General features: G+C 38.6%; 1 protein-coding gene across 5 annotated transcripts in view; it reads right to left on the bottom strand.

Moving 5' to 3' along the window:
- The window catches only part of NEDD4 (NEDD4 E3 ubiquitin protein ligase), a 156,809-nt gene that overhangs the window by 33,733 nt on the left and 95,321 nt on the right, over positions 1-27,755 (bottom strand). For 2 of the 5 annotated variants that reach the window (XM_060097309.1, XM_060097305.1), the window contains 7 exons: positions 17,195-17,245; positions 15,678-15,739; positions 13,071-13,173; positions 7,974-8,140; positions 5,966-6,083; positions 5,707-5,874; positions 1,992-2,057 (listed from right to left, as the gene is read on the bottom strand). In XM_060097309.1, the coding sequence (XP_059953292.1) occupies positions 1,992-2,057; positions 5,707-5,874; positions 5,966-6,083; positions 7,974-8,140; positions 13,071-13,173; positions 15,678-15,739; positions 17,195-17,245 (735 nt within the window). The remainder of the gene's footprint in view (positions 1-1,991; positions 2,058-5,706; positions 5,875-5,965; positions 6,084-7,973; positions 8,141-13,070; positions 13,174-15,677; positions 15,740-17,194; positions 17,246-27,755) is intronic. The other 3 variants (XM_060097307.1, XM_060097306.1, XM_060097308.1) reach the window with 3 other exon arrangements.

Raw genomic sequence — 27,755 nt, 5'->3', positions numbered from 1 at the left:
AATGTGGAGTCTTAACCACTGGACTGCCAGGGAAGTACCCCTTTTGTCTTAGAGATTAGACTCTTCATGGTTTGGCCTGGTTCCCTAATGTGTCTTACATATAAAAAACTATCACACTAGTCTGTTCACTAGATATACTGTTCTGTAGATGTATGGGGGTAATTGTACATTGCTGACAGTTATGATGAGCTGTGAGTCTACAAAATAATGGAATTCAAATTTGCCCAACTTTACAAATGTCCTACAGCTGGTGAGTAGATAAATGGGATGTAGTAGACACATCTACATGATGGAATATCATGAGCTACTGAGACATGTAACAACATGGATAAACCTCAAAAACATCACACGAAGTGCAAGAGGACAGATACATAAGACGGCATGCTGTATAATTCCACTTATATGAAATTTCTAGAAAAGGCAAAACTAGCAACCAAAGCAGATGAGTGTTCACCTGGGGCTGAGAGTAGGTATTAGGATTAAGAAAACTTTTTGTGGCGATGGGAGAATCTCAAACTTGACTGTGGTGATATTTGCACAACTGCATAAATTTACTAAAACTCATTTATTTGTGTACTTAAAAATGGGTGGATTTTATGGCGTGTAAATTATACCTTAAGAAAGCTGTAAACAAGCAACTGAACAAAACAGACCTCTAATCAATGTATTGAGAAGAAAAAGGCACGGAAATAGCTTTTCCAGTACATAAAATGTAAATCATCTCTAGATTCTATGGCTCATCTGGTGTACTTAAAATAGTTTCTCAGATGAGTGCCTGTCAGTCAATCAGAAATTCACCAGTTTCAATGCATAAATGATGTGTTGAAGCGAGGGGGGAGAAATAACAGGGATCTCCTTAAGTGGCTCCAGGCAAGTGGAGGTGGCCAGACACGGGGTAGTAAGTGAGAGGAAGGCTGGGGAGGGCAGTCTTGCCGTGGCATCCACCCTCTTGCTGATGGTCAGTGGTGACTGGACCAACTGCACAGGTGGGTACCCCTTCCTTCCTCAGCACAGGGTCCATGTCCCTCTCTTGATGCAGGGCCACCTTTATAGACAGATGAGCCACTCCTAGGTCGAGGACTTCTGGGCCTGTGCATTCCTTTGCTGGAACTCCCGTGAAAGCAAAAACAATCCCCCCGTTTCAATATTAATATACAGACTGCCATTCAAAATCACAAATGGTTGGTGGGAAAAAAGTGAGGTGGCCAGTCCAAGTGGGGAACTGGAACACTCACAGACCCAGAATGGGGAGAGAATTAGGACATGGAAACAGGCTATTTGAAAGAAAGAGCCCAGACAGAAGGGAAGGTGGCGGGGGCGGGGTGTGTGTGGGTGTGTCTGTGGGTGGCTAAGAGGGAAGGGAGGCTGAAAGGGCCAGGAGCCTGGGTGTTTACATTTGGTTTAGAAAACAAGCGGGGACCATCTGAGGAAGAGACAAACTCAAAGCAATGATAGTTGAGTCAGAAAGAGGATGGAGGCCATGACGTTGTTAGGTCTAAGCTCCAGTCCACGTCATGGCTGGAGATGCTACTGAGGAAGCAGCGGACGGCTCCTCAGCGGGCTGATGAAGTCCATCCTGGCCGCCAAGCCTGCTGACGCCAGGGCACACCTGCCTGAGGGACCAGCCCCTGACGCAGCTTCATGCACGGGGCGGAAACAGTCGCAAGATGCCATGGGCCAGGCACAGAGCAGAGGCCACTGGAGACCACAGTCTCGATCTGTATGCAACACCTCCAGCCCACACAGGGCTTCACCTGCCAAGCCCAGACGCTACCCACCAGCACATGGGGACTTGGCTTTCTCATGATGGGAGAGACAGTTCTCCAGGTTTTGTCTTTAAAGGGCCTACCTATCCCATTTCCCCTCCCTCAACCTCATCCCCCAGAGCCCAGATGCTGTGCTGGATCAAACGTTCATGTTCAGCGTTCCAAAAAAAAAGTTGCTGCGTCTTATATTTTTATTAAGGATTGAGGGGAGAGGCTAAAACTCACCACAGGAAGTGTAGGCTGTTCCTCAAAAGTATAGGCTTGTAAGCTGCCTCTTCTGCTGGAATGATTCTTATAAAAGAAAGAAAAAAAAAGAACGATAATAACCTTAGGTCTCTGCTTTGTCTTTGAATGGCAGATAAGGTAGCAGGATGGGTATGATGGGGCACCCCACCCACTCTCAGCCTCACTCAACACCACGCCACCCCCGCTGATGCCTTCCAACTTCCAGCTCACACTTGTCCCTCGAGTCCTAGACTGTCTCCTGGACACTTTCTCTTGAAGGTCTAACAGAGAACTCTTTATTGTGTCCAAAACTGGATTCAGCTTTTCCCTGTCCACACCCACTCAAACCTGTTCCTTCGCAGGTATTCCTCGTCTCAGTGGGCAGCAAGGGAGGCCAGCAGCTGCCCTAGGCAGACATCAGTCAGCCCCCGATTTCTCCCTCTCCTGTCCCTTACAGCCGGGCCAGTTACCAGATCCTATGCATTCTATTTCTTTACTAGCTCTCAAATACATTTCCCTTACACTTTTTTTTAAACTTCAAGTTTTCATCATTTACCACCTTGGCTATTACTGTGGCAACATCCTAACAGATGTGCTTGCTGCAAGTTGCTTAAATCTACTCTCCATACCCCGCGCTGCAGCCAGAGAGCGTTCTGCAGCGCAGATTTCATCACATCATTCTCTCACTCCGAGCCCTTCAATGACTTACACTCACTAGGATAAAATCTACAGCACAGAACACAATGTTAGTGAGCTTCCGACCTGGCTCTTCCTGCTGGCTGCAGCCCTCCAATCTCACAACCCACCCTCTGGACATTCCAGATTACTTGTTTCCTGGAACTCGCATAATTTTTCTTTCCTTGTGCTTTTATATGCACGCTGTTGTTGCCATCTGAAATATTTTAGTTCTGTTACTTAATGACATTAAAATTTATAATATATGTATAAATTAAGTCATTAGAGCCTCTGTATGATTGTTTACAATAACAAAGAACTGTAAACAATCTAAAGTCCATCAAAGGAGACTGGAGAAATAGCTTAAGGGTTACTTGCACAAGGGAATGATGTTTGATTATTTTGTTGTTGTTGGTTTTAAAAAGAGCACATCTATATTTACTGAAATGGTCCAATGTCTATGATACAGTATGTAAAAAAAGTAAGTTACCAGAAAGTGCGTACAAGATGATCTCAGGTTAAAAAAATGATATACAAATATGTCTGTGCATGCATGTTTATGAATATGTAGAAAATGTTTGAAACTACATATGCCAAACCATTAATGGCAATTGAGGGAGCACATGTTAGAGGTAAAATGGAAGATTCAATTTTTACTTTATAGACTTCAGTATTGTTTCAATTTTTAACCATGACCATATAATACTTTAAAAATAATAAATTAATTTTTTTTGAATTAATATGCACATGGTATGAAGTTCAAAAGGTACAAAAGATATATGCCCTGTTTACCCTGTTCCTCTTTTCAGAGCTGAGCAACGTTACCAAGTTTAGTTTTCAAGAAATATGATACACATATTTATTCTCTGTCATGTAAATAATTTTATAAATGGTAATGTACCAAATACACCATTCGGTACCTTGGTGTTTTCCACTGAACAATATCTCTTAGGGATTGTTCCATACAACATATACATTCAAAGACACTTCATTCTTTTCAATGGCTGCATGGTATTTCATTGTATGGATGCCACCTTTTACTTTTTTTTTTTTACCATCTTTATCGGAGTATAACTGCTCTACAATGGTGTGTTAGTTTCTGCTTTATAACAAAGTGAATCAGCTATACATATACACATATCCCCATATCTCCTCCCTCTTGAGTCTCCCTCCTACCCTCCCTATCCCACCCCTCTAGGTGGTCATAAAGCACCAAGCTGATCTCCCTGTTTTATAATTTAAAAAAATAATAATAACAGGAAGAAAGGGAATAGGATCTTATGTGATTTATCATCAGCAAATCAATATAGCTTATCCTTTAAGTCTTTGACCTTTCCCACTCCTTTGACCAAAAAATAAAATGAAATGAATGGAAGATAGAATAGACGGATGGAAGAAAGGAGGGGAAGGGAGCAGGCAGGCAGACCTGCTCTTGGATATTCACACAGGCGTTTACATAGAACTGTTTACATTGAAGCTTCTTAAGGGAGGTGCTAGAACAGAAGTCAGCAAACTTTTTTTTTTTTTTTTTTCCGTACGCGGGCCTCTCACTGCTGTGGCCTCTCCTGTTGTGGAGCTCAGGCTCCGGATGCACAGGCTCAGCGGCCATGGCCCACGGGCCCAGCCGCTCCGTGGCATGTGGGATCTTCCCGGACCGGGGCATGAACCCGTGTCCCCTGCATCGGCAGGCGGACCCTCAACCACTGCGCCACCAGGGAAGCCCAGCAAACTTTTTCTGTTAAGGTCCAGATAGGAAATATTTTTTGTGGGCCAAACGGTCTCTGCTACAACGACTCAACTATGTCAATCTAGTGTGAAAGCAGCCATAGGCAATACTTAAACAGATAGGTGGGCTGTATTCTGAAGATACTTTAACCAGCATATAACCTGCATGCAGTCAGCCCTCCATATTTACTAACTGAATGAAAAGCAAGGAATTCCAACTGGAAATGACCACAGCATCCTCAGATGCCTCTTTGTCTTCCACTGAAAGGTCTCCCTTGATAAGATTAGAGAGCTAGCCACAAGGACCTCATCAGGGCAGTGTATGTTGGAATATTTGCATCTGGACCCCACAGACAGCAATTTTTCAAGCAGTTGCTGGAGTGAGAAGGTCATCTATCTTCTTGTTTAGTCAAAGTACATCAGCTCTTATTCACATGTGTGTTGGGGACATGTGTGGTATAACTGAGAAGGTGAAAAGTAACCCTAAACACCCAGGACCCACCCTGGCACTCATCAGCATCATCAAGACAAAATCAACACTACTTTGTAATCATGCCTAAACACAGGAAAATGTGAACACTGTACAAGCCACAAAATACCAATTATCTCCCTATCCTGGCAGATATAAGTGACTGCTGCTTTTTTGCTAAATATAGCTTTAGTCTCGTGACAGATAAGATTTGAGATACCCAATCACAGAATAATCTCTGTTTCCTGACAGCATCCAATGCAGAGCAAAGTCCTGCTTCCTTAAATCCTCCTTAAAATTGACTAACATGAGCCCAAATCCTTTAAGTCTTTCCTAACCTACTGCTACTGATACACTCGTGGTGTGTTTTCCCCTTGCTGAAATGAGTAATAAACCCAACTTGTTCAATTATAGGTGTGTTCCTGGCAGCCTTTGGCTGGAGGGCACTGATTTATATAATGGACATTTAGACTCCAATGACCATTTGGATTTTCCATGACTCTGCTTCATACTATTAGTGGGGGTATTTGAAAACGGCCATGCTGTAAAGTACCAAAGTCCCTAACACAGTATTATGTGTAACTTAAGACAATTTTTTTCTCATCACAAGAAAAAAAAAACCAAACCTGTGAAGTGTTGGATAGTAATTAAACTTATTGTCGTTATAATTTTGCAACATATATATAAAATCATTATGGTGTACATCTTAAACTAATACAATGTGTTATATCAACTGTATCTCAGTAAAACTGGAGGAAAAAAGATAACATTCAGTCTTTAGACACTGAATTGAATAATATATAATACAAAATCCTGAAGCTCCAACAAAATCTAAGACCATCTTACTGAGCTGGATACTGGCTGGCCAGTGGCTGAATTTCCATAAACAGTGAGTCTGGCATTCAATTCTTCTGCAAGATGAGTCTGGACATCCAAGTTATTTGATGGTGGAGATGAGGGGAAGGCCTGATGGCTGTACATGGTGGCTTCATCTTCTCTTATAACTTCCCAGTTCTAAAATGAACAGAATAAGCTTAAGCCACACATACCTTAATCTACTGCTGTAACATATGTCTATCAACAAGAACGAGAAAATGATTTCTACCTCGGAAGACTCTCGGCTGTCAACACTTTCTGTTTCCTCAGATATCTGCCGCCTGGTGGTGAATGCACGCTGGGCTTGCAGTTGAATATTACCATTCTCAGCATCTGTTAGGCTGTCCCTGTATTAGAAATGTAAAAGCCATCACCCACGTCTGAAGAGAGTTAAAGTGACAGTCAAAAATTCTGTTTTCATTAAAAAAAAAAACCCTATATTAGATCAGAATTTATTGTTCTGGGCCAAAGGCTGCTTCAAAATGCATAGATTAAGTCCTAGGCACAACAGTACCTGCAAGAGTACCTTATGGAGTTAAAGTTTTTGTGAAAATGTGTAATGTGCCTAATATTTTCATTCATCACTGTGCCTAGGATAATGTCTCCCATGTATGGGCACTCAAAAAGTATTTGTTGAATGAATGAATACCTGAGAGTTTCATAAATAATTTCATTATATTATTATTTCACCATGTTCTTACAAGAGTAAAATCTAAAGTAGCTCCAGAAAGTTCATAAAACAGAAGCTTTAAGAGTTACACATACATCTTCATGAATCAGACAGTAACATTTTCCAGAACTGATCTTTAGCCAAGAGTAGATTTCCCATGTAGGAACGCAGAGGGCAGAAGGAAAGACAGTGTAAGGACACTATAATTAAAAACTTGATAGAGTACAGATTAAATGGTATCTATCTGCTTTTGATCATATACAGTAATGGACCGCTTCTGAAAAAGGACAGTAGTAAAGGCGTGTCTGAATCAAGGAAAGGTACGGTTAATCAGACTGAACACCCACTCCCCAGTCATTTCTTAGTTATACTGTTCTAGCTAGTTGTGTTTACTATAGCCAGACCGTAAGATCTAGAATTTTGTATAGATACTTAATAACAAAATTATTGTTCATTTATTTAATGCCAGATAAGCCCACGATAGTCAGAAGACCAGTTCTTACTGCACTGTTGCTGGAGAAAACAAAGTGGTCCTAAGGGAATGCCTCACACTTTTTCCCTCCTAAATAGTTGATTTTTGCTGGCTGAAAACAACATCAACCACAGTGAAAAAAATGTGATTCTGCTCAAGTCAGGCTTGCCATAATACTGAGGTATACAACAGGAGGAGGTTGCAGAAATTTATCGTGCTTTCAGTCTTGCAATCTGTACGCCATTCTACAGAGATCAATGCCTCTGTGACACGAAGAACTTGGATCATTAATTTGCTTTGGAAGGATGTGAGAAGGGAAAATATCTATGAAAGTGCTTGGACTATATCAGATACAAAATACCAAAGCCAAAAATTAGAACATTAAGGGACAAATAAGAAAAATTTTTTGTCCATGTCAAAAAGTAGAAAACTAAAGAAAGACTTCATAAGGTTATAAGGAAGGATATTTGATAATAAACATGAATAATGGAAGAATTTATAAATGTTATTTACAAACGTACAGTCTGATGATAATAAAAGAAAAATGTCACTGAGGAAACATAAATCAGAATACCTCAAAGGCCATTCTGTCCTTGATTTGGGTACATTGGAAATTATGTATACATTGACCAGATTGGCAAATGGGTGTTTAACAAAAGACCTTATTATTGAGTCCTTTCAATTTTATAAATAATTTACACTTTAAAAATACTGTACTGTAGAAATTAACATCTCATTATACTTTAGTAACAAACTACAAAAAGATCTCCAAGATTTTCTAAATTAATCTCAAGAGAAAAACGTTTCTTTTGTGGCTATAATTAAAAACAGAAATAATTGGCAATTCATTAAAATAAAGAAGCAATTAGAAGGGTGGTATTTGTGACTCAAATACTTTTTAATACTATCAAATCATTTAAAAAAGCATCCATGATAGCATTTTTAAAGCCCTGGGCCATAAAAATCCTAGCATTCTTGCAGTTTTTGGATCCCCACACTATTATGAATCCATTTGAGCCATTTGAGCCATGACTTCAAAATGAAAACTAGTGGTCCAAAAGTATTCAGATTACAAACATGAAAGTCATCACATACTGAAGGGTTGGTCTTTTCCACTGTGTTCTTCTAGATTCATGGTTTACATAGTAGGTCCTTCCAAGAATATCCTGCCTCTCTTCCCATCCTGGAGGTAGAGGGGAAGGTTCTTGTTGCTGCTGCAAATGGCAAGCAGCATCTGGTTGGTCCAAAACCACCCAGCCAGGCTGAAAAACAGAATGGTAAGAATTAAGTGTGTGCTTAATTTTTTTAACCTTATAAATTATGCTAGAGGAAGTTTTAAAAGAGATTTAGCACACCCAGTTCCAGAAACTATGCAAAGACAGAATTAGCACATTGTCAACTTTTAAGACCATAATAGGAATATCTTATGATAATGAAGATTTTTTTTTGCAAAATGATAACATTTAAATTTTGCTTGAAAAAAATTTTTTTTGAAAAAATTTAAAACATGTCTAATAGGAGAAAAAGGACACAGAAAACTTTCAAATAAACAAACAGCACTGGAAGGCACTAAGAAATTGAAAAGCATAGTTTAACCTTACTCTATTCTCTAACTTATAAGCAGGGATCATGTCTTATTGGGCATTGTCTCTCCCACAGAGAAAGCACCTTGTTTATGGTGGAAATAAACAACTCTCTGAAACCTGAAAAAAAAAATCACTGGATGAAGGTCTAATATGTAGAGGCATGATAGAGAAGGGCAAATGATTTAGAAATAATTGAATGATGGAAAAGACATGATGATTCTCTGGTCTGACTTTTCTCTTTCTCCTCTGGACCATGGAAAGGCATTTTGGTCAGGTCATAAAACAGTCAAAGAAAGAAAGTTTTGTTTTGTTTTATTTATATGCTAGGAAGGCATTGGAATTTTCCTCTGAGACTAGCAAGGGGCAAACATACAAAAACCCTTAGCTAGAGTAGTTATAGAGTAAGGAATTATTTGAAAAGGATAGTGAGGGTTAGTGACATGCTTTTATACAAGAAACCTCATAACAGAAAAGGCAGTCAGTAAAAGGTTCTGCTAAACATCAACATGGTTAGGAAGCATAAACACACTAGTGATGAAAACTTAAAAATTCTCCTAAAGGGACACAAAAGAAGACCTGAATGAATGAAGAGACGTAATGTGATCTTGGCTAGGAAGCTTTAATCTCAGAAAGGTGTCAATTCTCCCCAAGTTAATTTATAAAGTTGCCAGGATTCCAATAGAACTACATTATGGATTTTTTTGAAAATAACAAGACAAGGCAATTTTCAAGTTCAAATAGAAATAAAAACAAGCAAGAATAATCAGCACAGTTCCAAAAAAGAAGAGTGAAGATTAACTTTATCAGATAAAACATACCACAAACCACATAATGAATAGAATTGGAAAACTCAGAAAGAATCAAATTTATAGGAATTTAGTATATGACAAAGACATTTCAAATTTGTGGGAAGATAGGCAAATTACTTAGAAAAAAAGAAAAAATTTTTCTGGGTTTTTACCTCATACCTTATAACCAGAATGTTACAGATTGAGCAATATTTAAAATGTTAAAAAGTAAAACCGAAATGTATTAGAGCAAGCCTGGGGATATTAAAAAAAAATATTCTAAGGGTGGAGGAGCCATTAAGTATGACATCAAACCTGGAAGGCATCAAAGAGATTGAGTGATTTGATTACAACCCCCCAAATTTGTACATGGCAAAAACTACTAAATTGAAGTTAAAAAAAAAAAGGCAAGCTGGGGAACATATTTGGTACCATAATAATAGGTAAAAAAAATCATTTCCTTAATATAGAGAGAGCCTTTTGTTCTAGACATTGGGGATCTAGCACCGCAGGACTGTTGTGTCCCAGCCAGTTGACGGCTTAGAAGATGGAAGAGAGTTCTTCTATGTTGGAAGGTGGGTTCTGAAGAGGAAGGGTCAAGAAGAAGAGCTGGGAAGAATAGAAATGTTTTCTGGGAGAAAAGGATAGGGGTTTCTGCAGCAAGGTTGGTCTCTTCTGGCTAGCTCCAGTGGGAAGGTTAGAGACTGAGGCAGAAAGAAAGGTGAGGGGTAGGAGAGAGGAAGACAGACAGAATTATTCTGGGAAAAGGAATCTGGATGGGAAGTAAAACAGACTCCTTTTCTTTCTTAGCCTATTTTCTTCTTTATACCTTCTTCTATGGGAACTGATATCTCGTTAATTTCTTTTCTTTCTTTTTATTGCCCAAACTCCATTTTCTCTCCCTTCCCTCTAACCCCTTACTTTTTCTCTCCATCTATGTTTATCTTCCTTCTCTCTCTCCTTTCCTTTCCTTTAAATGATCATGATATAGGATCTATATATCTAAAAATTTGTCTTGTACATATTAAATCACATTTTACTTCTCTGGTCTCAATTTCAAAAGTGTTAGAGTTGAAATTTTATATTTCACTCTCTTGAAAAAAAAGACTAATTAGGGCTTCCCTGGTGGCGCAGTGGTTGAGAGTCCGCCTGCCGATGCAGGGGACACGGGTTCGTGCCCCGGTCTGGGAAGATCCCATACGCCGTGGAGCGGCTGGGCCCGTGAGCCATGGCCGCTGAGCCTGTGCGTCCAGAGCCTGTGCTCCGCAACGGGAGAGGCCACAACAGTGAGAGGCCCGCATATCGCAAAAAAAAAAAAAAAAAAGACTAATTAAAAAAATATGGTCACTGATTATTTTTCTTCAGATTAATAAAATTTATTAATAAAAGGGTCCTCACTTCTGCTGTGAAGGATTATGAAAATATTCAGAGCTTGGAAAATGGTACCAAAAATATTTCTTTAAAGTCTTCTTAAAGATTTCTCTCTTAAAGGTCTACATATTGAATTTACGTTACCCAAGTAAACTTGTGAAGGGGAAAAAAACTAAGTAAGGGCTTATTTTTAAAAAACCTGTTTCAGTTCCAGGAGGAAGTACAGTTACATATTTGAACATTGTTTAGAAAGAATGAGTTTTCATTTTCTGTAGAGAATGCCTCCCTATTAAACATGTATCAGCTAATATTCTTCACAAATAATTTTCTAAGTATCAATGTATATTACTTTATTACTAACCTCAAAGCTAATATGCAACTGCACACAATTTAACAGAGTCAAAGTCCAGAAAGAAAGCATTTAGAGGTACAACAAACATTATATTATACGGTAATTGTGTAAAATACATACAACTAAACCTAAAGTTACAAGGGGTGCAAAAATCAAATATTACACAACTATCTATTATAGCCACACTTTATTGTACTAGGGTATACACTGCCTAAGAGTGAGCCTCTTCTGAAAATTACAATTGTTTTCTTTAAATGGTAGGATTTTATATATTCAGTCACAAACTAAATGTCAAAGACAAGACTTCTCTGGTCATTAGCTACACAGAAGATAAATAAGCACAGATTCATGTGTTTGAATTCCTAGGGCCTTTCATAAATAAACTCCTACATGCTTACATCTACTGAAATTATAAGGTGCATTCTGAGGGAATTCAAACATTGAGACATGAGACCACAAAATGAAGTGAAGCAGCTCTACCCACAGAAACTGAACTGTGAATAAGGTACCTGTGATATGTGTGTGTGGGCAAAACTTGGAGCAGGTTACCAAATAATGAAATGCTGTTAAAAATTTTTTAAGTTACTAAATAAAGAATTTTCTTTCTTTACAGCAGACATCCTTCATTTCAAACAGAATTCCATTATTCAGGTTTCCCTGTGCACCAAAATGCCAGGTACAGAAAATTCTACTCAATAAATTTCTGAATTAAAAAAAAAGACTGTTATATGACAAATCAGAGAAAAACTAAAATGAAAAACAAGGTCATCAAATAAGGGAATTAGACTTGAGAGGATACCAAGTTCTTTGATTGCCAGAGTAAGGGCTAACTACAGTCTATGATTTAAAGAAAAATAGTTCTTTCTTTCTGTTATTATGAATTCCCCAACAAACTAAAGTCTCATTAGTGCAAATAAAAAATTCCCAGAAAGCTTTGTTGCAAAAGCACTACTTGTTCTTGAACTTTCTTTCTCAAGACGTTTGGGTGTGTGAAGCAGAGCCCAGCACTGGGGAAGGGTCCCTCAGCCTTACAGTTCTGGAGACTTCAGCAGACCTTAATCAAAGAGGCATGACTGTTGAGGAAGCCACACAAACAAAATCCTCCAGAGCAGACTGATGCCAGCACACTGGGTGCTTTCAGTCAATGTGGTAGAATAAGGTGCTATCTTTTGATGGTAAGGTTCCTTCAGTGGGAACCCCAAGGGGCAAATGTTTTTGTTCCCTTTTCAGATCATGAATTTTTGTGCTGGAAGAAACCTCAGAGGTCATCTGGTACAACCCTGTCACTCTGTAAAGGAAGAACCTGAGGTGCAGAGAAGGTCAGAGACTCACATGGTCACTCAACTCACAAGCAGCAGAGCTTGCAACTAAGATTCCAGGCTCCAAATCCCTGTCCAACTCTATTCCAAGAATTGGAATAGAATACTCTCTGCCTCTTCTTCACGCACCCCAAAGGCAGGTGGTTCTGCCCAAATCCTTGACTGGACTTCCACTTATCCTGTCATCCGTGAAGATTGTTAAATTCTTCTGGCCCCCCATAAATGTGGCTTTTTATTAAATGACTTATATTCTCTCCTTCTCTCTCTCTCAGTCTCTCTCTTAGTCTCCTCCTTTTCTATGAGCCCTCCCGCCTACTCCCACCCCAAGCATGATAGGAAAAGTAACAGGAATTATATTTCATAGAAGAGTTCCTAATTAGTAGAGCCTCCTCAAGTATTCCACATATTTAACTTACAAATACTAAATTGTGTTCTTACTTTAATGGAGGGGGAACATGACATCGTTTTAGAAAACTCTGAAAAACTAGAAACAGTTAATGACTTAATTACAACAAATGCTTTCATTTATAAACATTACAATCTCTATTCCCTAACCCTTAAGAATATCATCAGTAATGGCCATTCATTCTACAGAAATATCCTTAGCGGAAAGAAATGTTTAACAAATTCTTGGGTAAAATAAACAAATGTACAGGGAAGTAATTTTTATTTCATACATTAACTCCATTTGAATAGTTATTTTTTCTTTGGAGTATAGTAAAATAAGAAATTAGATATTTTCTTTTTAGTTTAACCACATATTTATAAAATCTCACCTCTAATTCCTCAGCCTGTTCTGTGTTATCTTCTTCTGAGCCACTGGTTTTAGGTAAGTAAGTCATTTTTAATCTCAGATAACCTTTAACTCTTGATTTGTGACTGTAGAAAAGAAAATAATAATTCACAAAATTTTAATACTAAGAAGAAAAGCACTCATTTAATAAGAGTTTACTGAACATCTACTAGCTACTAGAGGAGATTCAAAGACAAGTTCCAGTGCAGAAGATATTTAGGAGAAGGAATAGATGGTGGAGAAAAAGGAACATCCATAAATAAATAATTGTTATGAGATACATAAGGAACTATGGAAGTTTAAGTGAAAGATCAGAGAGAATTTGAAAGAGAAGTTGGCATTTGAGTTGGGGCTAGAAGACTGGGGAGGATTTTGATCTGTGGCAGTGAAGGGAAAGGCATATGAGTAGAGAAGAGAGCAAAAACAAGGAAATAGATGGGAAACCTGGGGTGCAGTTAAGGAAATGGCAGTATCTGAGATTGGCTGAATTACAGGATACATAAAGGGAGTGGAAATGGTCCAGCTGATGAGATCCATGTGAAATAAGAGAACTTTTAGATTTTATCTTGCTTAGAATTTTGGGAATAGGGAAAGTCATCCTCAGAGATGTGCTTTAGGGATAATAATCTAGTCATGTTGTATAAGATGACAGAAAAGTGGAGAGCAAGGATGGATAACTGCCTGAAACCTAGTGTCTTTGACAGCTGTTTCAATCTGTCATACATTAATTTACCTCTTCTGTTTTCATACTGTATCTTGTATCACCTCTTTGAATAATGAGTTGTCTAAGTTAAGGGCTGCTGCCCAGTGTAGTAACATTTAAGGATTTTAAAACCTGTCTTTCTTAAGCTTCTAACTGAAGACCTGTCTATTGCCCCCACCAAATCTAGCATCCTGTTTACTTAAGAAATCCTTGCTTGTCATAGCTTTCTGTATAGGTTTTGGGGGTATTTTTTTTATAGATTTCAGTTATGTAATATGACATAAAAGTCCTAATCTTTTATCCTGTCTTCAAGAGATACTCCCCTACCCCACCCCACCTCCAATGCCTCCCTTAAGCTTTTTAGTTGTTCATCTCTACACAGTTCTCATGGATTTGGAAAGTGTACCTTCCCTGAGTGGTCAATAAAACCCCTGATGCTTATTTCCCAGGCCACTAACGTGACTTGTGTCTCCATAGTTAAGGGGGTGTGAACACTCTGACTTGTTATAAAAGATGGATACAGAAAACTTACTCAGATAATATTTTATAGGAGAGTTTCTCCACAATGATAGGTTTTATTATGTTTTTCCAACTAGATAATATGCCTGTGGGTTTGGGCTTAGTGATGCTCAAAAAAATCTAAGAATGTAGTTGGATAAAGCTCTTTCTGCACTTGCAGTAATACCCAGTGCAGACAGAAGATGTGTTTTGAAGATAAAGATACTGGAAAGCATTTGACAAATTGAAAAGCAGGTTACTAGAGCAACCAAATAAGAGAAGAAAGAAATATTTAGTTATTCTTGATATACAGATGTCACAGTCAGTCCAAAATTAAAGGAAGAAAAGAGACTTATATTGCAAGACTTCTAGAGAAATTAAATATGTGGTTTCTCTTATAAACGGTAAATATGAACACAGTCAGAAAGCACTGTCCCCTTTATTTTAATAATTTATATTACAATGAATGCTTAAAAATTTTGATTAAAAATATAAAATATTTTTATCAAAAATTTTATTAAGTTCCCATACTGTATTTTTCAACTGCATTTTCTAGTTTTAAAAACAAAACATATAGTGTTGCTTTCACAGATTTCCTTCCTCTGCTTTACTCTGCCCTTTCTGACAGTAAAGCCACATACACATCTTCACTAGATTTTACTTGATTCTGTGGTTCAGAAGATCAAAAGGAGTTTTATTTACAGCTTAAACTTAAAAATTTTGACAAAAATAAAGTAATTCAGTTTAGGAAAATGGAATTATGAACAGGCTATTGGGTTGTAAATTATAGTTTTGCTCATGTTATTTTCTCTAAATATTTGAGTTTTCTGAAGTATCTTTTTTTAAATGAAAGTATGCTAAATGTAGTTATATATCCCTGAAAATGGTTTTCTGTGTATCAAGTTGGATTCTTTTTTTTTTTGGCTGTGCTATACAGCTTGCAGGATCTTACTTCACGGACCAGGGACTGAACCAGGGCCATGGCAGTGAAAGTGCTGAGTCCCAACCACTGGACCACCAGGGAATTCCCTGGATGTTTTTTTTACATGAATTGATGTTTGTGATTTTTAAAAGCACAGTATGACAAAATTACATATACTGTAAGATATAAAATACATATAAACTAATGACAAATTTCATTCTCATAGTATGATAAATACAAGGGAGACAAGTCTTTCCCAAAGGGGTATGATCACTTTTCTGTATTTTCAGAATTTTTGCACTGTGCCTATACTACTTCTTAATCAGAAATAGCAATAAAGCTTTTAAAAACTAATATTTATATGTAGCTTATTTACAAAGGTTGAAACTGAATTTCCAAAGAGGCTACTGTAAGGTATAAAGAGATTAAAAAAATTTTTCATATGTTATTATTTTATATTTACTGACCTTCTTGGGTGAAGAACAAAATCCTTAAATGTATATGGTCTCTCCATTCTTGGATTTTCTGTCTAGAATAAAACAGTGGGTTTTCAAGATACATCTGTAACACCAAAAATATATACTTTTCAAGAATATTCATTAACTATGACCTAAGGCATAATTGAAGTTAGAGGTGGGAAAAAAGTAGCTTTAGCTTATTAAGCGGTAACAGTTGGTAATTTGACAGCACTTTCACTTTCCTGCACTGTAGGAATTGCACCTGGCATCACAACTCAGTATAAAACTAGCTGAGCAGGTGTGTCGTGAAGACAAAGGGAGGGTAAAAGTGGAAAAACAGTAGAGAATGGTTAGTATGCTTGTGCCCCAAAAGAAATATGGAATATGAACGATGTCAGCAGGCTGGCGTGGTTAGATCATAGAGACAGTTCTAGGAGAATAAAAAAGTAAGCAGCTTGGAAAATAAGACTGGATTAAATTCATTATCAAAAGCTTGCAATGTCTAAAGACTACAGAGAGACAATAAACATCTGAAAAGACTGATAAAGAAGTATTACTTCTCTTTCTTATCAAGTTCAGCAGCCCTGTGTTTTTATTCTCCTTTACTTCTCTGCTGCACTTTGCATTGTTAACTACCCATTCAGTCTTGAAACTCTTAAATTCTCATGACATCATTTTACTTCGTTCTTTTCCGATTTCTCCTGGTCTGTCTTCTCTTTCTCCTCTGACAGACCCACATTGATGAACGTTCAATGTTTTAGCCTTCAATGCTCTCATCCCTCTCGTTTGGACAGCCCATTCTTCTCAGAGATTCTGCGGTTACCTTACCAATGATAGCTCTCAATCCTTCCAGACCCTTTTCCTTACACAACTTATTTTTATATCTCTGTCAGCTGCCCACTTTAAGCTTTCATTTTTCTTGTTTACTACTGATATGCAATATGGCCAAAAATAAATTTATCATATCTCAAAAAAATGGCTTTCCTCCTATGTTTTCTACTTGAGATACCACCCTTATCTTGCAAGTTCAACTTGTATTATCTTTACTTTTTGCTTAATTTTATTTTTTTCAACTGGACCTCCATGTTAAAAACCCGATCCAGTAATGTTATGTTATGAAATGTTTCCTGCATCTGTCTGTTTTCTTCTGTTGCTATATGCTTGGTCCAGGTTCAGTTTCATGCCCATATTGTTGTAATTGATCTTAGTTTCTTTTGGTGAGACTAAGCTCTCCCCATTCTAGTTATTCAGTAGAATATTTTCAAACTGATCTTCCTCAAACAATGCTTTCATGACGTCAACCAACTTCAGTGGCTCTCTATTTCTTACTGGGGTTCATGTAAGGGAATTTTGAAAATAAAATGGAAAACTGAGATGAGTTTTCAGAAAATAATATGCTCAAGAAATAATAGCAGTATACACTTTACAAATCAAATATTTACATTTACTATATTGTGTATCTGTAAGTATTTATTAAAATAAAAAGAATAAACATAAAAAGTAAAATCATGGACATCTATACTAACCGGTAATGGATAAAGAGGAACATCCACTTGACCTAGGAAATCATCTCTTGTCTACAAAAAAGAAAAAATGACATTAGTAATATGCTTGATCTTTTTGGAAAACTTTGATGAGCTATTGTCATCATTCACATCGAAGTTTTTCTTTGTTTGTTTAACCCTATGAAATATCAATGAAAAAATCAATGGAGGAGGAAGGCAGGAAGATGGCGGAAGAGTAAGACGCGGAGATCACCTTCCTCCCCACAGATACATCAGAAATTCATCTACACGTGGAACAACTCCTACAGAACACCTACTGAACGCTGACAGAAGACCTCAGACCCCCCAAAAGGCAAGAAACTCCCCACATACCTGGGTAGGGCAAAAGAAAAAAGAATAAACAGAGACAAAAGGATAGGGACGGGACCTGCACCAGTGGGAGGGAGCCGTGAAGAAGGAAAGGTTTCCACACACTAGAAGCCCCTTCGCGGGCGGAGACTGCGGGTGGCGGAGGGGGAAAGCCTCGGAGTAGCGGAGGAGAGCACAGCAACAGGGGTGTGGAGGGCAAAGCGGAGAGATTCCCGCACAGAGGATCAGTGCCCTCAGGCACACATCAGCCCGAGAGGCTTGTCTGCTCGGCCGCTGGGGCAGGTGGGGCTGGGAGCTGAGGCTCGGGCTTCGGTCGGAGTGCAGGGAGAGGACTGGGGTTGGCGGCGTGAACACAGCCTGAGGGGTCTAGTGCGCCATGGCTGGCCCGGAGGGAGTCCGGGGAAAAAGTCTGGACCTCCCGAAGAGGCAAGAGACTTTTTCTTCCCTTTTGTTTCCTGGTGCGCGAGGAGAGGGCATTAAGAGCGCTGCTTAAAGGAGCTCCAGAGACGGGCGCGAGCCACGGCTAAAAGCGCGGACCCTGGAGACGGGCGTGGGACGCTGGGGCTGCTGCTGCCGGCGCCACAAGGCCTGTGTGTGAGCGCAGGTCACTGTCCACCCCCCTTTCCAGGGAGCCTGTGCAGCCCGCCACTGCCAGGGTCCCGGGACCCAGGGACGGCTTCCCCGGGAAAGCACACGGAGCGCCTCGGGCTGGTGCAACGCCACGCCAGCCTCTGCAGCCACAGGCCCGCCCCGCACTGCGTGCCCCTCCCTCCCCTCGGCCTGAGTGAGCCAGAACCCGCGGCTCCTTTAAACCCGTCCTGTCTGAGTGAAGAACGGACGCCCTCCGGCGACCTACGCGCAGAGGCGGGGCCCGGTCCAAGGCTGAGACCCGGGAGCTGTGAGAGCAGAGAAGAGACAGGGAAATCTCTCTGTGCAGCCTCGGAGGCAGCGGATTAAAGCTCCACAGTCCGCTTGATGTGCCCTGCGTCTGTGGAGTGCATGAATGGACAGCGAATCATCCCAAATTGAGGAGGCAGACTTTGAGGACAAGATTTAAGATTTTTTCCCTGTTCCTCCTTTTACAACGAATTATCCCAAATTGAGGAGGTGGACTTTGAGAGCAAGATTTTCGATTTTTTCCCCCTGTTCTCTTTTTGTGAATGTGTATGTGTATGCTTCTGTGTGAGATTTTCTCTGTATAGCTTTGCTTCCACCATAGGTCCCAGGGTTCTATCGGTCCGTTTTTTTTTCTTTTTCAATAATTACTTTTTTATTTTTAATAATGCTACTATATTTTTTACTTTATCTTCTCTCTTTCTATTTTTCCTACCCTCCCTCCTCCCTCCCTCCCTTCGCCCCTTTCTTTCTTTCTTTCCTTCCTCCCTCCCTCCCGTCTTCCTTTCACTTTCTTTTTCTTTCCTTCCTCCCTCCCTCCTTCTTTCTTTCTTTCTTTTCGTCCTTCCTCCCTCCCTCCCTCCCTCCTGTCTTTCTTTCCTTCCTCCCTCCCTTCTTCCTTTCACTCTTTCTTTTTCTTTCCTTCCTCCCTCCGTCCCTCCCTCCTGTCTTTCTTTCTTTCTTTCTTTCCTTCCTCCCTCCCTCCCTTCTTCCTTTCACTCTTTTTCTTTCCTTCCTCACGCCCTCCCTCCTGTCTTTCATTCTTTTTCTTTCCTTCCACCCTCCCTCCCTTCTTCCTTTCACTCTTTCTTTTTCTTTCCTTCCTCCCTCCCTCCTTCCTTTCTTTTCTTTCTTTCCATCCTTCCTCCCTCCCTCCTGTCTTTCTTTCTTTCTTTCTTTCCTTCCTCCCTCCCTCCCACCCTTCTTCCTTTCACTCTTTCTTTTTCTTTCCTTCCTCCCTCCCTCCCTCCCTCCTGTCTTTCTTTTTTTCTTTCCTTCCTCCCTCCCTCCTTTCTTTCTTTCTTTCCGTCATTCCTCCCTCCCTCCCTCCTTTGTTTCTTTCTTCCTTCCTTCCTTTCTTTCCTTCTTCCTTTCTTTCTCTCTCTCTTTCTTTCTTCTACTAATTCTTTCTTTCAACTTTTTCTCCCTTTTATTCTGAGCTGGGTAGATGAAAGGCTCTTGGTGCTGCAGCCAGGAGTCAGTGCTATGACTCTGAGGTGGGAGAGCCAACTTCAGGACACGGGTCCACAAGAGACCTCCCAGCTCCACATAATATCAAGCAGCGAAAATCTCCCATAGATCTCCGTCTCAACACCAGCACCCAGCTTCAGTCAACGACCAGCAAGCTACAGTGCGGGTCACCCTATGCCAAGCAACTAGCAAGACAGGAACACGACCCCACCCATTAGCAGAGAGGCTGCCTAAAAACATAATAAGGCCACAGGCACCCCAAAACACACCACCAGACGTGGACCTGTCCACCAGAAAGACAAGATGGAGCCTCAACCACCAGAACACAGGCACTAGTCCCCCCCACCAGGAAGCCTACACAACCTACTGAAACAACCTTACCCACTGGGGACAGACACCAAAAACAACGGGAACTACGAATCTGCAGCCTGCAAAAAGGAGACCTCAAACACAGTAACATAAGCAAAATGAGAAGACAGAAAAACACACAGCAGGTGAAGGAGCAAGATAAAAACCTACCAGACCTAACAAATGAAGAGGTAATGGGCAGTCTACCTGAAAAAGAATGCAGAATAATGATTGTAAAGCTGATCCAAGATTGTATTTCCAAGATCCAAAATCTTGGAAATAGAATAGACAAAATGCAAGAAACAGTTAACAAGGACCTAGAAGAACTAAAGATGAATCAAGCATCGATTAAAAACACAATAAATGAAATGAAAAATACTCTAGATGGGATCAATAGCAGAATAACTGAGGCAGAAGAACGGATAAGTGAGGTGGAAGATAAAATAGTGGAAATAACTGCTGCAGTGCAAAATAAAGAAAAAGGAATGAAAAGAACAGAGGACAGTCTCATAGACCTCTGGGACAACATTAAACGCACCAACATTTGAATTATAGGGGTTCCAGAAGAAGAAGAGAAAAAGAAAGGGACTGAGAAGATATTTGAAGAGATTATAGTTGAAAACTTCCCTAATATGGGAAAGGAAATAGTTAATCAAGTCCAGGAGGCACAGAGAGTCCCATACAGAATAAATCCAAGGAGAAATACGCCAAGACACATATTAATCAAACTGTCAAAAATTAAACACAAAGAAATCGTATTAAAAGCAGCAAGGGAAAAACAACAAATAACACACAAGGGAATCCCCATCAGGTTAACAGCTGATCTCTCAGCAGAAACTCTACAAGCCAGAAGGGAGTGGCAGGACATACTTAAAGTGATAAAGGAGAAAAATCTGCAACCAAGATTACTCTACCCAGCAAGGATCTAATTCAGATTTGATGGAGAAATTAAAACCTTTACAGACAAGCAAAAGCTGAGAGAGTTCAGCACCACCAAACCAGCTTTACAACAAATGCTAAAGGAACTTCTCTAGGCAAGAAACACAACAGAAGGAAAAGACCTACAATAACAAACCCAAAACAATTAAGAAAATGGGAATAGGAACATACATATCAATAAGTACCTTAAATGTAAATGGACTAAATGCTCCCACCAAAAGACACAGATTGGCTGAATGGATACAAAAACAAGACCCATATATATGCTGTCTACAAGAGACCCACTTCAGACCTAGAGACACATACAGACTGAAAGTAAGGGGATGGAAAAAGATATTCCATGCAAATGGAAATCAAAAGAAAGCTGGAGTAGCAATTCTTTTATCAGACAAAACAGACTTTAAAATAAAGACTATTAGAAGACACAAAGAAGGACATTACATAATGATAAAGGGATCGATCCAAGAAGAAGATATAACAACTGTAAATATTTATGCACCCAAAGTAGGAGCACCTCAATACATAAGGCAAATACTAACAGCCATAAAAGGGGAAATTGACAGTAACACATTCATAGTAGGGGACTTTAACACCCCACTTTCACCAAAGGACAGATCATCCAAAATGAAAATAAATAAGGAAACACAAGCTTTAAATGATACATTAAACAAGATGGACTTAATTGATATTTATAGGACATTCCATCCAAAAACAACAGAATACACATTTTTCTCAAGTGCTCATGGAATATTCTCCAGGAGAGATCATATCTTGGGTCACAAATCAAGCCTTGGTAAATTTAAGAAAATTGAAATTGTATCAAGTATCTTTTCCGACCACAATGCTATAAGACTAGACATCAATTACAGGAAAAGATCTGTAAAAAAAATACAAACACATGGAGGCTAAACAATACACTACTCAATAACGAAGTGATCACTGAAGAAATCAAAGAGGAAATAAAAAAATACCTAGAAACAAATGAAAATGGAGACACGATGACCCAAAACCTATGGGATGCAGCGAAAGCAGTTCTAAGGGGGAAGTTTATAGCAATACAATCCCACCTTAAGAAACAGGAAACATCTCGAGTAAACAACCTGACCCTGCACCTAAAGCAATTAGAGAAACAAGAACAAAAAAACCCCAAAGTTAGCAGAAGGAAAGAAATCATAAAGATCAAATCAGAAATAAATGAAAAAGAAATGAAGGAAATGATAGCAAAGATCAATAAAACTAAAAGCTGGTTCTTTGAGAAGATAAACAAAATTGATAAACCATTAGCCAGACTCATCAAGAAAAAAAGGGAGAAGACACAAATCAATAGAATTAGAAATGAAAAAGGAGAAGTAACAAGTGACATTGCAGAAATACAAAAGATCATGAGAGATTACTACAAGCAACTCTATGCCAATAAAATGGACAACCTGGAAGAAATGGACAAATTCTTAGAAAATCACAACCTTCCGAGACAGAATCAGGAAGAAATAGAAAATATGAATAGACCAATCACAAGCACTGAAATTGAAACTGTGATTAAAAATCTTCCAACAAACAAAAGCCCAGGACCAGATGGCTTCACAGGTGAATTCTATCAAACATTTAGAGAAGAGCTAACACCTATCCTTCTCAAACTCTTCCAAAATATAGCTGAGGGAGGAACACTCCCAAACTCATTCTATGAGGCCACCATCACCTTGATACCAAAACCAGGCAAGGACGTCACAAAGAAAGAAAACTATAGGCCAATATCACTGATGAACATAGATGCAAAAATCCTCAACAAAATACTAGCAAACAGAATCCAACAGCACATTAAAAGGATCATACACCATGATCAAGTGGGGTTTACTCCAGGAATGCAAGGATTCTTCAATATATGCAAATCAATCAATGTGATACACCATATTAACAAATTGAAGGAGAAAAACCATATGATCATCTCAATAGATGCAGAGAAAGCTTTCGACAAAATTCAACACCCATTTATGATAAAAACCCTGCAGAAAGTAGGCATAGAGGGAACTTTCCTCAACATAATAAAGGCCATATATGACAAACCCACAGCCAACATCATCCTCAATGGTGAAAAACTGAAACCATTTCCACTAAGATCAGGAACAAGACAAGGCTGCCCACTCTCACCACTCTTATTCAACTTAGTTTTGGAAGTTTTAGCCACAGCAATCAGAGAAGAAAAGGAAATAAAAAAAATCCAAATCGGAAAAGAAGAAGTAAAGCTGTCACTGTTTGCAGATGACATGATACTATACATAGAGAATCCTAAAGATGCTACCAGAAAACTACTAGAGCTAATCAATGAATTTGGTAAAGTAGCAGGATGCAAAGTTAATGCACAGAAATCTCTGGCATTCCTGTACACTAATGATGAAAAATCTGAAAATGAAATCAAGAAAACACTCCCATTTACCACTGCAACAAAAAGAATAAAATATCTAGGAATAAACCTACCTAAGGAGACAAAAGACCTGTATGCAGAAAATTATAAGACACTGATGAAAGAAATTAAAGACGATACAAATACATGGAGAGATATACCATGCTCCTGGATTGGAAGAGTCAATATTGGTAAAATGGCTCTACTACCCAAAGGAATCTACAGATTCAATGCAATTCCTATCAAACTAACACTGGCATTTATCACAGAACTAGAACAAAAAATTTCAAAATTTGTTTGGAAAAACAAAAGACCCTGAAAAGTCAAAGCAATCTTGAGAACGAAAAACAGAGCTGGAGGAATCAGGCTCCCTGACTTCAGACTATACTACAAAGCTACAGTAATCAAGACAGTATGGTACTGGCACAAAAACAGAAAGATAGATCAATGGAACAGGATAGAAAGCCCAGAGATAAACCCACGCACATATGGTCAACTTATCTTTGATAAAGGAGGCAGGAATGTACAGTGGAGAAAGGACAGCCTCTTCAATAAGTGGTGCTGGGAAAACTGGACAGGGACATGTAAAAGTATGAGATTAGATCATTCCCTGACACCATACACAAAAAACAGCTCAAAATGGATTAAAGACCTAAATGTAAGGCCAGACACTATCAAACTCTTAGAGGAAAACATAGGCAGAATACTCTATGACATAAATCACAGCAAGATCCTTTTGGACCCACCTCCTAGGGAAATGGAAATAAAAACAAAGATAAACAAATGGGACCTAATGAAACTTCAAAGATTTTGCACAGCAAAGGAAACCATAAACAAGACCGAAAGACAACCCTCAGAATGGGAGAAAATATTTGCAAATGAAGCAACTGACAAAGGATTAATCTCCAAAATTTATAAACAGCTCATGCAGCTCAATAGCAAAAAAACAAACAACCCAATCTAAAAATGGGCAGAAGACTTAAATAGGCATTTCTCCAAAGAAGATATACAGACTGCCAACAAACACATGAAAGAATGCTCAACATCATTAATCATTAGAGAAACGCAAATCAAAACTACAATGAGATATCATCTCACACCAGTCAGAATGGCCATCATCAAGAAATCTAGAAACAATAAATGCTGGAGAGGGTGTGGAGAAAAGGGAACACTCTTGCACTGCTGGTGGGAATGTGAATTGGTACAGCCACTATGGAGAACAGTATGGACTTTCCTTAAAAAACTAAAAATAGAACTACCATATGATCCAGCAATTCCACTACTAGGCATATACCCTGAGAAAACCATAATTCAAAAAGAGACATGTACCAAAATGTTCACTGCAGCTCTATTCACAATAGCCCGGAGCTGGAAACAACCTAAGTGTCCATCATTGGAGGAATTGATAAAGAAGATGCGGCACATATATACAATGGAATATTACTCAGCCATAAAAAGAAACGAAACTGAGCTATTTGTAATGAGGTGGATAGACCTAGAGTCTGTCATACAGAGTGAAGTAAGTCAGAAAGAGAAAGACAAATACCGTATGCTAACACATATATATGGAATTAAAAAAAAAATGTCATGAAGAACCTAGGGGTAAAACAGGAATAAAGACACAGACCTACTTGAGAATGGACTTGAGGATATGGGGAGGGTGAAGGGTAAGCTGTGACAAAGCGAAAGAGAGGCATGGACATATATACACTACCAAACGTAAGGTAGATAGATAGTGGGAAGCAGCAGCAGAGCACAGGGAGATTAGCTCAGTGCTTTGTGACCGCCTGGAGGGGTGGGATGGGGAGGGTGGGAGGGAGGGAGATACATGAGGGAAGGGATGTGGGAACAGATGTATATGTATGACTGATTCACTTTGTTATAAAGCAGAAACTAATAAAAAAAATCAATGGAAAATAAAAGGTAATATGCTACAACTTCTGGTAATGGCAGAACAGAGTATATTAGATTGATCCTTCTGAAGATAATAACTATATACTTTGAAAATATATCAAAACAACTATTTGAAAGCACCACAGAGTGACCAAAAGCAAGCAGAAATTGGAAGGGAGTCAATCCTTGAAAGGATGAACTGTACTAGGTAGGATTCCTGTTCATATGGCTTTTCACCTGGTAGTACTCCACAGTTCATAGCGTGGAATGATTGGAACTCAAAGAGAAATCTGAAATCTTACTCATTTGAGGAGTTCAAAGACTTACTTTGAAGTCAACAGTCTAACTGGAAAGTGAGGGAGACAACCCCTGAAAGGAAAAAGCCACAAGAGTCCCTTCAAATCTACGTATAAACTCTATCCAAATTCCTAGCTGATCCCTGAACTGCATATGTGAAAGGCAACTGCTGGAAGGCTGAAAGGACTCAGCATAGATTTCACAGTTGATGTTCACCTAAGGGGAGCTAGCATTTAGAGTTCAGCTAAGTTAATAACCTGCTAGAACAAAAATCAACACTCTTTAGGGAAAGATAACAAAACTCATTGTATCCATCATGTGCCACACACACTGTCCAATATACATTAAAAATGACTAAACGTGTAAAGAAGTAGAAAAATGTGACCCAGTATCAAGAGAAAAGGTAATTAATAGAAACTAACCACAAGATAAGCCAGATCTTGGAATTAGCAGACAGGAAAATGAAAGTAGCTATTATAAAGATGTTCAAGGACATAAAATGGAAAATAAGGTCATAATAAATGAATGGATGGGGAATCTCAGCAGTGAAATGGAAACTATAAAAGGGAATTAAATGTATATTTTGAAATATATATAGAACTGAAAAATAGAATATCCGAATTAAAGATCAGTGGATCTGCTGAACATATGATTGAAAATAACTAGAGAAAAGTTCTGTGAACCTGAAGATATAGCAAAAGAATTTGTATAATATGAAAAATAAAGAGGACTTGTGGTAAAATATCAAGCAGTATAATATATGTGTAAGTGAAGTTCCAGAAAGATAGGAGGGGAAGGAAGAGAAAAGAGAAAGAGAGAGAGAGAGAGAGAAGAGAGAAAAATATTTAAAGAATAAAATCACCAGCTCCCCCAAATGTTAACATCTTACATAACCATAGCACAATAATCAAAACTAGGTGAAATATTTTTAGAGGAAATATTAACACTTTTATTTATTCATTCTTTTATTCTTAAGCTTTTTTAATTGTTAAAAAAAACCTATACACATAACAGACAGTAAATATCTGTCACCCATAATCTTAATCAATTTTAAGTAAGCTTATGAAAACCTTGACCCTGCAATCACAGTTCCTGAAGGGCACTAGAGTTAACTGTTAAGTAACTTCTGAGATTTTTTTCCTGCATGCATCCACCCACATACTTAAATTTTTTTAAATTGAGGTATAATTGACATACAACATTATATTAGTTTCAGATGTACAACATAATGATTCAATATTTGGATATATTGCAAAATAATCACCATAATAAAACTAGTTAACATTGGGTACCTTACATGGTTACAGAATTTTTGTTTCCTGTGATGAGAACTTTTAAGATTTACTCTCTCAGCAACTTTCAAGTATGTTATACAGTATTATTAGCTGTAGTCACCAGGCTGTAATTATGTCCTCATGACTTATTTATTTTAAAACTGTAAGTTTGTATCTTTTGACCCCCTTCACTCATTTACCCCACTCCTCATCCCCTGCCTCTCTGACAACCACCAATCTGTTCTGTATGAGCTTGGTTTTTGTTTGTTTTGTTTTTAGATTCCACATATAAGTGACAGCATACATTATTTGTCTTTCTTTGATTTATTTCACTTAGCCTAATGCCCTCAAGGTCCATCCATGTTGTTGCAAATGGCAAGACTTCATTCTTGTTTTTATGGTTAATATTGCATTGTATGTGTGTGTATATATACATATACATCTATTGATGGACACGTAGGTTGTTTCCATAGCTTGGCTATTGTAAATAATGCTGCAATGAACATGAAAGTGCATGTACCTTTTCAAGTTAGTGTTTTTGTTTTCTTTTGATAAATACCCCAAAGTGGAATTGCTGGATCATATGGTAGTTCTATTTTTAACTTTTTGAGGAACCTCCACACTGTTTTCCATAGTGGCTGCACCAACTTGGATTCCTACCAATAGTGCATAAGGGTTCCTTTTCTCTACATCCTTGCCAGCACTTGTTATTGTCTTTTTGAAAATAGCCATTCTGACAGGTGTGAGATGATAGCTCATTGTGCTTTTGATTTGCATTTTCCTTATTAGTCATAATGAACATCACTTCATGTGTCTGTTGGCCATCTGTATGTCTTCTTTGGAAAAATGTCTATTTATATCCTCTGCCATTTTTTAACTGGATTGTTTGGGTTTTTTTGCTATTGAGTTGTATAAAAAAACAGGAATAACATTAACTCATCTACGGACCTTACTCAAATTTCACCAACTGTCCTACTAA

This window comes from Mesoplodon densirostris, chromosome 4, assembly GCF_025265405.1.
Source record: "Mesoplodon densirostris isolate mMesDen1 chromosome 4, mMesDen1 primary haplotype, whole genome shotgun sequence".
NCBI lineage: Eukaryota > Metazoa > Chordata > Mammalia > Artiodactyla > Ziphiidae > Mesoplodon > Mesoplodon densirostris.
This window is presented reverse-complemented; position numbering and strand designations above follow the sequence as displayed.